The sequence below is a fragment of the Astatotilapia calliptera genome, chromosome 22, assembly GCF_900246225.1.
Source record: "Astatotilapia calliptera chromosome 22, fAstCal1.2, whole genome shotgun sequence".
Lineage (NCBI taxonomy): Eukaryota > Metazoa > Chordata > Actinopteri > Cichliformes > Cichlidae > Astatotilapia > Astatotilapia calliptera.
The window spans coordinates 25,621,376-25,633,006 of NC_039322.1; the positions used below are offsets into that span (position 1 = coordinate 25,621,376).

The window sequence follows — 11,631 nt, forward strand, 5'->3', positions numbered from 1 at the left end:
TAAATAAATCAGGTTCCAGCTCACAAAGCCAATCTTGTGTGGTTCAGCTAAATTCCAGCAAGTCAACATTTAGAATAAATATAGATAGGCTGGTACATATGAGGTTATTTTAAAGTCACATTTATTGGAAAGGTAAGGAAAGGCAGCTCTCTTGTTTTATATCAGACAAAGCAACCATGCAGCTCCTAGCCCTAAAATAATGCAGGAGAGCTCCCAAATAGACACATGTTTTCCCTGGGTAACCAGGGGAAAAAGGAAAAGCAGGCCAATCACTAAATTCTGAAGATTGGAACCACATGTCAACAACAAAAATAGCGTGGGTGAGTATCTCGGCTCACCCTAATTAAAAACTGATAAGCAAAAAGTATACACCAAACATGTTATGGTGAAACTTCACCACATACCCCTCACACTAATGTGGGTCCCAGAGGAGCAGGTACTGATTCACATTCACGACAGAGTGACCTCTTGTGTTTGCATATACACGGATCAGATATAACTTCATGACAAACCTGCCTAATATTGTGTTGGTCCCCATTTGGCTGCCCAAAGAGCCCTGACCTGTTGAGGCATGGATCCTTTAAGTCTTGTAAGTTGTGAGGTGTGGTCTTCATGATTCGATCTTATTTGTCCAGCACATCCCAGAGATGCTCAATTGGATTGAGAACTGGGGAATTTGGAGGCCAAATCAACACCTTTAAGTCATTGTTGTGCTCCTCAAACCATTCCTGAACCACTGTTGCTTTGTGGCAGGGCACAATATCCTGCTGAAAGAGGTCACAGCCATCAGGGAACACAGCTTCCATGAAAGCGTGTACGTGATTTTCAACAGATGGTATGTACAAAGTAACATCCTCATGGATGGCAGGGACCCATGGTTTCCCAGCAAAGCATTGCCCAAAGCATCACACTCCCACTGGCTTGCCTTCTTCCCATTGTACATCCTGATTACCAGGTGTTTCCCAGGGTAAAAGCAATGTAAAAGAAAATGTGATTCACCAGACCAGGACACTTTATTCCATTGTTCCATGGTCCAATTCTGATGCTCATGTGCCCATTGTTGGCACTTTTGTTGGTGGACAGGGGTCAGCATGGTCCCCCTGACTGGTCTGTGTCTATGCAGCCCCATACACAACAAACTGTGATGCTCGGTTCTGACACTTTTCTATCAGAACCAGCGTCAACTTTTTCAGCAGTTTGAGCTACAGTAGCTCGTCTGTTCGATTGTACCTACTGTACCTGTAAATGTTTTTTTTAATAACCACACTGACTAGGAGACACTACACAGCAGTACAGCACTTGAGCAAGCACGCTTCAAGTAGACTTCAACTGGACTCGAAAAAGTCTAACAGTAATGTTTCCTAAGCTTTCCATGTTGGAAAATGGGACATTTCAAACAAGGAGGAAAAAAATATCCATCCATCCATTCGTCTATTTTCTTCCACTTATATGTGGCCAGGTTGCGGGGGCAGCAGCATAAGCAGAGAAGTCCAGACCTCCCTCTCCCCGTACTCCAGCCACAGCACCAACCTTTCTGTTGATCTCGCACTCCCCTCTCCCCTAACTCATAAACAAGACCCCAAGATACTTAAATTCCTCCACTTCAGGCATTCCCTGACCCGGAGTGGGAACTCCATCCTTTTTCACTTGAGGACCTTAACCTGAAAGTTGGAGGTGCTGATTCTCATTCCTGCCGCTTCACATTTGGCTGTGATCCACTCCAGGGCGAGTTGGAGGCCACCACCTGATGAAGCCAAGAGAACCACATTATCTGCAAAAAGCAGAGACGAGATACTGAGGCCACGCAAGTGGAAGCCTTCCATCACTATGCCTAGAAATTCTGTCCGTAAAAATTATGAACAGAATCAGTGACAAAGGGCAGCCCTGGTGGAGTCCAACGGTCAACCTTACTGGACCAACCCTTGAATATCCTCAGGAGGCTAAAGAGCTGGTCTAGTGTTCCACAACTGGCATGAAAGCGGCAGGTTCCTCCTGAATCAGCTAATGGACGGACCCTGGCATAGATTTTCCAGTCCAGAGTATCCAGAACATATGGCCGCAGATCTGATGATACGATCACAATCATCATCGACCTGCAGCCTGCGATGTCCTGGTGCCACTTGCACTCATGGACACCCTTATGTTGGAACATGGAGTTTGTTATGGATGAACTATGGTTTGCGCAGAAGTCCAGTAACAGAGCACCATTCGGGTTCAGATCTGGCAGGCTGTTCCTCCCAATCTCGCGCTTCCGGGTCTCACTGTTGTTGCCCACATGACCGTTCCCAGTAAGACGAGAAAGTCCCCAGGTGGAGCACCCTCAAGAAGTCAGGGACTCCAGGAAGGCCAGGTACTCTGAACTGTCGTTCAGTGAATAGACATAGACGACAGTGAGGACCCGTTCCCCGACCCAGGGAACAAACCCTTTCATCCACCAGGGAAGAACTCCAACATACTGGCAACAAGCCGAGAGGATACTAAGATACCCATCCCAGCCTCTCACCAAGGGCAACTCCAGACTGAGACATAGTACAACCCCTCTCCAGGAGACTGGTTCAAGATCCCAAGCTGTACATTAAGCTGAGTCCGACTCAATGCACAGACTCAACCTCACGTTGAGTCTCACGTTCAGGCTCCTTCCCCACCAGAGAAATTATGTTCTATGTCTCAATCTCTAGTCTCGGCAGCCATGGATCGGTCCACCAGGGTCACCACCCATGGCTGCTGCCCAGCACGCACTGTACCCAACCCCTACGGCGCCTCCTGCATTCTGGGCCTACAAGAGGGTGGGCCAAGGTCCCTTTTTCAGGCCGTGCCTGGCCGAGTCCCATGGACTAAGGCCTGACCACCAGGCGCTCGCCTTTGGGCACCTTCCCAGGCCTTGCTTCAGTACAGGGACCTGCTAACCCTATCCCATGCAGGGTCAACTGTTCCCTGGATCTTCAGCTCATAGGGTTTTTTTTAATCACTCTGTCTGGTCCCTCAGGACAAATTTGCCATGGGAGACCCTAACAGGGGGCAAAAGCCCCCCCACAACATAGGCCACGGGATGCACAAACCCTTTCACTCTTTGACAGCGGCGATATTCAGTCTGCCATGATTCTTTTCATTATTTATTATTCCACTTTAGAGCAGAACTACTATTTGTGTCCAAAAGCTGGGACACTGTAAAAATCAGTTTGAGGAAAATAAAAGGTGGGGGGGACCTCTATGCAGTGATTTGCAAATCATTTAATCGTAATTTCAACCCTATATCCTATAGATGGCCATATCAAAATGAAACAGATATTTTTATAGCTTTTTAAAAAAGATATCTTGTCAAAATACAGAAAATGAACTGAGACAGAAACAGTTTCTAAAAATTGTAGGTGAATTTACCACCAGCAGAGCCACTGAAATTTCAGTTTGTTTTTGTTGTAGTGTGTAGATGAGGTTGGACTGACCCACATCCCCTCGCATTCCATGCGTCCTCGTGGAGCCCACAACCTTCTGAGTCACCTTCCTCTGCACTCGCAGCAGCCAAGCAGAGCCCCAAGCATGCTGATTCCAATTGGGGGGATTCACATGATTCCGCCCAGGTCCCCCCTGCAAATGTACAGCTTCCTGAGCAGCACGACTGCTAACACCTCAGGGGCATCCATGAAACTGAGCGAGGCTCCAAATGGAAGGCTCGCTCTGCCACATCGCAAGGACGTTCTTAAAGAAATGCCGCTGAGCAGCCAAGCCAGCCTACCGAACCCTGAGGCGACAGGACAAATGCCTGCAGGTGTCCTACCCAACAAAAATAATCAAGGATCCTTCACCATCCAGCAGCCGTCGAGTCCCAGAACAGAGACGAGACACCTGGAGGTGAGCGCAGATGCACCTGTTAGAGAAAGATGTGTTTACCCTGAGAACTCTCAAGGCCAAAAAAAGACTCCTTCCTCCCAGACACAACTCTGATCGGAGGCAGAGTCCGAAGGGACAGTGCAAAAAGACTAAGACCAGCCTGTGGCCAGAAATCACCACACGCTTGTTTTGAGTCTGACGACAAAACGCAAAAGCACTTGAGCACCGCTTCTGAATGACGCTGTTATGTAATTATATTATTAATATATATGGACACTATGTTAGATATGCAGTATGTTTTGTAAATCTTTTTTACCCTTCTTTGATGTCATTGGTGTTTATTTATTTCTGTGCTAATATGCAAATTCTGTACTATATGCAAAAGCAGCTGGAATGAAAATAGACAAAGTTTAAATCAGTTTCCCTATTAACCCTGTTGACAGCTAATATACTATTGCTGTGTTTATGTACTGTATTACCAAAATGGATATAAAAAGGTATCGCAAATATTTATTCACCCAACCAGTATTTTGAAGTGCAATTTTATGTCAAGATTGTGGTTTAATATGTCATTCTTAAAAGCTGTGATTATTATTATTATTATTATTATTATTATAATAATTATTATTATTAGTCTGATTTTTGTTGTTATTGTTGTTAATTTTGTTTTTAAAGAAGCAAGCTCACGATTAGCTCCTTTTCTGAAATCTCCAGGAAAAGAAGTTTCAGATCCTTTTCGAGTGCACTGACAAATGATTTGATATCCAGTGGAGACCTGTTTCACGTACACGGTAGCTACGGTGCAGTTTTCTTTCATAAATAGATACATGTATTGTTGTGTTGTTGCTTTTTCTACATAATACAATCACTGTCATTTTCATGTTTACCATTAAACTTCTCATTTTTACAGATTTCTATTAAAACTTTTGAAAGTGTGTCTCGTTTTCTATTTATTTTCATTTCAGTTATTTAAGTTTAATAAATCCTGTTGATGTATGGAAATTAATTAAAATCAATGGGATCCTGAAAGAGGTGCAAGATGCCAAAATTACAAAAAAAATAGTGATCCAAACAAAATACAATGGAGTTAAGTTTAATTTATAGGGAATACATTTTTGTTTATGACATGTAAGAGGCTCAGCAAGACTGGTTCTTTCTTGAAATAATGTCAGTAACATTAATTAGCTGCTATGAGGTAAGTCAAGCTTCTGTTTCCCAAATATTTCATGGGACATTATCAACTCTGACATCTTGCCCATCTTGATCTCTTTAAAAACATTAAAAAAATTTTCGTTTATACCGAGTTTACTTGTTTGTGAGGTGTTTCATCGTATATAAAAAAATGAAAATAAAAAAAGTAGGTATGCTGTGTGCTGTGGGTTTTTACCCCACAGCTGGGCAAGCAGGCATTCAAGACTGTGAATGTGATAACTCAATACATCGGTGCATCGACTAAAATTCTCAGATGAGTGTGAATCCCATGACCAGGAAATCAAGGTCAGAGGTCAAGCCCCCTGAAAATCTTGTGAATGCAATAAATGGAGTGATGTTACCTAGGATTTTCAAATTTATACCATAGGCACATCTATTAGGCGCTAAAGGGCAGCACTGGCCACCGCCAGTACATTCATGCAGTTACCATAAACCTTCACCAAACCTTTACCAAACACCTTCTATTTTCTATCTGTTAACAAAGTGGCTGATTAATCATTTTACTACCACAGCGCTGTTTGCTTGCTGGGAGCCTGACGAAATGATGACTTCTCCGTGGATGTCAGTGCGGGCTCTGTATAAGGACAATGGGTTTCTACTGTAGCTTAGTAAAAAGAAAATACAGTCAAAATTAAAAAAAAAAAAAAAATGTAGCAGGCAACTCATCTGAAGAGCTTGTTTTCACCAATGGAAGTTGCTATGATTGTTCTAAGTAATTCTTGCAATCCAACAAATGGATCTTAAAAGACTCATTTTTAAGAAAATTGTGTGCTTTAAACAAAACCACATCTTGGGGTCAATAAAACTAAAGTTTAAAAAAAAACCCAGCTACAAGTAGGTGTTAAAAAGTGCTTTTGATCATAGAAATGAAAGACTGAACAATATTATGTACTAAAAACAGTAACTAAATAGTAAAATGGAACTGCTTTCACAAAGTATTTTGTTTTGCGCTGTAACACTGAAACAAAAATTTCCCCTGACAAATACCACCCCTAGTATAAAAATTAAAAAAGCTAAAAGTAAAACCAAAACAAAGAAAAACATTTCCAAACATTAAAAACTGAAATGAGCAAAACTCTGGTAACTAACAGAAACTAAACTTAGTTTAAAAAAAAAAAATCAAAGTAGAAATAAAAACTAATTAGAAGGTTTTTGTTTGTTTGTTTTTTAAACTATAATCTTGCCAAAATAGTCTGTGGATTGATTTTAATAATGTTGCTGTTGATATTTTCCAAATGTCATTTTTGAGTTGCTGTGAATGTAAAGTTACATTTGATTTCCACTGTGCTGTAGTGGAACACATTTAAACACGTCAGCATGTTTAAATGTTTCAAATACGTTTATTTCCTATAGTAAGCTAAAAGATAAAGGAGATACAATAGTCTGTAAGAATCAAGTGCATTTTTCCTGGACTGAGCGCACTCCATGCTGATGATTATGGCACCATCCTGTGGATATTTCATAGCATAGCAAATTCCATCTCATGGAATCAAAATATTCATTTCACCCCCTCTTTGCTGTCTGCTCGGCTCGGGCAGCTCTTTGTTCTTAGGTACTGAATGTTACTCTTGTCACCACTGGGTGGCAGAAGAACTCAAATTAAGGCCTACTGTTATTCTCCGCTAGAAGAAATGACATCATCCACTAAAGGTAATGGAGCACATACAGAAACCAAAGTCAGACCAGTTGGGGGGATTTTATTGTATATTTTCACAGGTAATATGGAGACAGTGACAAAAAAATAATGAAGTGAAAAAAAATCCCCACATGACAAATTTGGGAAAAAAGGAAAGTTTTAATGTAGCACTATAATTGTCTGCGTTTGTGTTTTATCAGCAATCTACAGATAAGTTTCTCAGTAAAGGAAGAAGTTTCAGGGAAAGGGCAGCCAGACACATCCCCAAAGCTTTAAATCATCTACCTGTGAAGAGGCGTGCATTTATTTACTTACAGTATAAAACAAACGTTAACGTAATTACCCAATTTTATGACGATAGTTCCTAATAGGAACGTTGTGATATGTTTCGTTAGAAAATGAGCTGCAAACAATAACCCAAAACGGGGAAACCTGTCTGAGGGCAAAGTAAAACAAACAGAACTGAATGGAGATTCCTGAAAACTGGAAGCCGGGTCGGGTCGGGTGTTAATGCAGGGTGGGTTTGTTTGCATATCATCTTGTTACTGTAGTAATAATTCTGGAATTATGGAATATGACAATTTTATGAAAGCAAACACACAAAAGACAGGAAAAGGTCAACAATAAAAACATGTGTAGATAGTTTCACTTCAGAGAACATCCTGGAAGTTGTTATTTCTAATGGCATCATTTTTTAATTTTTTCATATCTCCCATGTGATCCATTCGTGTTAATGATATAAAGCTCAGAGTTTACAAATAATATGAATGTAATGAGTCAGATGAAGTTCATACACATGTTAAAGGTTTATGGCAGAGTAAATAGAGTTCAACCTTTTATTCTGAGAAAGGCTTTCTCGCATTTAATTCATTTATGTATCACAATTCTGTTTTGTGGTTCTGTTCTGGACGTAAAACCTTTTTTGACAAAGCTTATCGTTGAGGTTAGATTGGCTGACGCTGAAGCATCCATTAGCCATGCTGCTATCGTCTCCGCGTGCTGGGGCTTCCCATGATGCACTGTTTCTTTTCTATTCACCTGTTTTCTCTTTTCTTGTTTTCATGCATCACTCTTAGATTTAATCTTTATTAATTAATAAATGCCCTCCCATAATATGTCTTGTGCTACCCCCACCTCCTCAACCAGTTGTGACAGATGACTGCCCTGACCCTGGTTCTGCTGGAGGTTCCTTTTAATTTAATTTGATTTAATTCCAGAAGGCTACACTATAATGTTTTGGAATGATTGTTAATTAATTAATTAAGTAACTTTAAGAAAAAAAATTGTGTTTATTGTCCCAATGTATTGCAAACCCCATGAGTCACTCTTCCCAAAGAAATGCCGCTTGGTAGATGTTTTATCATTTCCAAACTGTTCTATGTAAACCCTGGAAAAGGTTGTCTCGAAATCTCAGCAGTTACTGAAATAGCCAGACCAGACCAGCTGGTACCTATAACCATGCTGCATTCAGAGCAACTTTGCATGTTCATCTAGCCAAAAACAGAAAAAATAATGAAAATGTTATTGCAGAATAAGTAAATGAAAAAAAGCTTATTTTATTTTGTGTAAACTGTAAGTCAATATTATTAATTATATAAAACTAAACGTTACAACATTTTAAATAACAAAGTTAAAGTTAGCCAGTTATGCTATAAAGAAGAAACTGTGATGTAGCCATTACATTAAGCTAACTGACTTAAAGTTTTAATTTCGCTATCATTTTAACCATTTGATGTTGTATTAAATTGTGTTTCTATATATACATCATACATATACATGTCAACTATTTGTAATAACGGAGCATAAATTATTATTTTAAATGTTACAGTTATTTAAGCTGTTTATTTAACAAAGTTTTACTTCTTTTTATTTGTCTCTGTCTTTATCTCTTCTTTTTTGTTTTGTTTTTATCATTTTCACCCATTTATCTGCTATTTCACTAATTTGCCGTTACATTTACTGTAGCTCATTGTCTAAACGTTTTTTCCCTTCCTGGTTCCATGTGCGACTCATTCTTTTTCAATGATTGACCTTAATGACGCAGACAGGTGTGCCAGGCACTCTCACGACATGTGATGAATAGAGGCGACAGGAGAGGCCTAATAACAAGTAGGCTGCCGACAGTTAGTGTACTTTCGGTCTGTATTTGGCATACTGGTAATGATACTGCTATCATTCTTCACCTCACTCGCATCAGGGTCCTGTCTGAGTGAGTCAGCGCATTTCTGTACTTAAAATCAGTTAGGTGCCAAGTCCATTTCCTGTCTTCTTTTCTGTTTTTTTAAGCAATAAGGAACAAGGATAAGGTGTCTGCATTTTTCTCTGATGAGGCATTGCATTCCTGATGTACATCAGAGATGTAGTACTATACAAACTTAACTTGGTAATGGAATGAAAGCTTAGCTAGCAGGACAATACCTTTCAGGATAAACATTTAGATAAACTAGCTATTTTTTATATAATGTTGTGAAGAAGTCAAACTAAATATAGAAAATTCTGGATGAAAGTATAAGTTTACTGAATCCGCTGTTCAAAAGTGACTTAAAGGAAAAATGTTCCAATACATAAAGATCTCAGAAAAATACTTCTGAAAAGCAAAAAGGCAACAATGCTGAGCCTTTTTGTGTAGTTTGAACAATCTCTCCATGCCTGCGTGGGTCCTCTCCACAGTTCAAAGACATGCAGTCAGTGGGGTAAGGTCATTCAGCCCCTGAAGTGGATGGATATATTTACCTGTGTTTGACCTATCAGAATATTTTCACTAAGGTGTTGCCCTGATGTTTGCAGCAACGCCAACAACACAAATAGAAACTTCTGGGCAAAGGAAAACAAACTGACTTTCGCAGTACAACGTGCCTTGGCTGAGCACCCTTTTTTAGTAAGTTTAGAAAATCCCATGAGCTGGTTGTTTTTGTCAACTATGTTCACAAAATATAAATCAAATGTAAAATCCATGAAACAATAGTCAAAGCATATGTCTGTCTTTGTGTCCTTTTGGTCCTCCAGCTTTCTTCCACAGTCCAAAGACATGCTGGTGATCCTAAACTATGCACAGGTGTGGAACTGAGTGTGTCTGTCTCACTGTAATCTTTTCTTGCACTTGTGACGTGTCCACTGTGACCCTGTGATTTGTATAAGTGGAGCAAAGTGGATGAAGGAGAATTACTATCTTCTGGGTTATTCCATTTTGTTTAGTGTCTAATATCATAATGTGTGTACAAGACAAAGCTTCAAAGCCCAAAGGAAGCTTTTAGCTTTTTAGCTAAAATAAATAGCAGAGACACTGTTCTGACTCCAGTCTTTTCTTCAGTCGCTTGTCTACGAAGACTGAGCTGCTGCCTCGCAGTCTGCCAGTTTCATTTTCTCAGTAGAGTTGCTTCTTCTAAGTCTCGACTCTAAAAGTTCTCAGCAGCAAGCACATCAAACCAAACCTTCTGTTTTAGGGTGAGCATGAAAGGAAATGCAGCTACACTAAACAGCAGGAGTGGACAATGAATTTTCCAAAGGGGCCACATGACAAACTGGGACTGCTGTAGAAAGCTGCCCCACTAAGCCTGTAAACAAATAAAATCAATATTAGGCACAACTGAGGCTTCCAAAGTAGTCCAGGTTTCTTGGGAAAATTAATTGGCCATTATTTATTTTGTCATACAGTATGGCAAAATGAATGAACCATGATGTTCTGTAGCTTTCTACAGGAAATCCTGATGTTTTTCTCCGATGCAGAAGATAAATCGGCACGCTGTGGCAGATATTTCATGTCGTGATGTCTTATTTTCCAATTGTGTAATGGCCCCGGTGTACGCATTTTTACAAATGCGTCCTGAAGGTGATGACTTGCATGCTATTGTGTCACAATCCGTATGATCGACCTCAACCCCAGGAAAATTCTGCAATTATGGCGCCGCTGTTTGTTTGCCATTACAACAACATACATTCCTCAGCAGCAGTTGGAAGTGCTGAACAGATAAGGGCACATTTTTTTTTACCCGAGACTGGCACGTCTGGGAAAAGCAACAGAGGAAGGACACAGTGGCGAAGGGGAAATTAGGGAAAGTGGACACTTTCACATTGAGCCCATTCCACTGAATTACGGGACAATTTTGCTCTAAAGGAGTTTTTTTTCTTTCTCCGCTGTAACAAAGAGTTGGTCACATGCCAGGCATTTTTGCATTGTGACATCCTTTTGGCATTTCCCCTTCTTTTAAACTGTGACAACACGCAAATCTGCAACCTTCAGCTGTGTTTTTTCCCCCCTCTTGCTTCTGTAAGCGTCTTCTTCTTTCGTCTAGATTTCCGTTGGAGCTGTGATGTTAAATTCCACAACATCTGCAATATTTTTCCAGCCTTCATCACCTAAACAACTGTACTTCTTCCTGTTTTTCAATACGGCTTGCTCTACGTCAGCCACATTCAATTCCATTTATGGTAAACAGCCTATGAAAATGATGCGCCCACTAACACTATTTAACTTCTACACTCTAAAAACTATTGTTTAAGCTCAACAAAAAAAATTAACGCAACAGTTTCCATTAGTCTTTTTGAGTTATGATAACTTATGTTGAAATTAGATTGAACCAACAAACTATATTGAGTTACGGGAATTAAATTATCCTCCATAATCAAAGGTGATTTGAATTACCATTTACGTAATATTTGGTAGCTTAAAAACATATTTTTAAGTTGTTTACTCATAAAAATTATGTTCCTCCAATTACTTTTTCCACATTATTTGAAATGATTTTTAAGTGTTATGTAATTAATTACAGCAATTACAAAAACAATTTTTTAAAGTTCATTATTTAAAATATTAAGTTGCTGATTTTCATCATTATTATCATCATTTTAGCTTTCTCTTATTTTTTTTTTTTATTGTAATAGCTTTTAAGAAAGGAATTCATTCAACATTTTTTTTTATCAAATAACTTTTTTATTTTTTTAACAGTAGGCATTTC

The 11,631-nt window shown here is 39.5% G+C and overlaps 1 protein-coding gene across 3 annotated transcripts in view; it reads left to right on the forward strand.

The window, feature by feature from the left end:
* hivep3a (HIVEP zinc finger 3a) overlaps positions 1–4,460 on the forward strand; it is a 59,474-nt gene extending 55,014 nt beyond the window's left edge. For all 3 annotated transcript variants that reach the window (XM_026155767.1, XM_026155768.1, XM_026155769.1), the window contains one exon: positions 3,421–4,460. In XM_026155767.1, coding sequence (XP_026011552.1) covers positions 3,421–3,942 — 522 coding nt within the window. In that variant the 3' untranslated portion in view covers positions 3,943–4,460. The remainder of the gene's footprint in view (positions 1–3,420) is intronic.
* Positions 4,461–11,631: the final 7,171 nt, after the last annotated feature.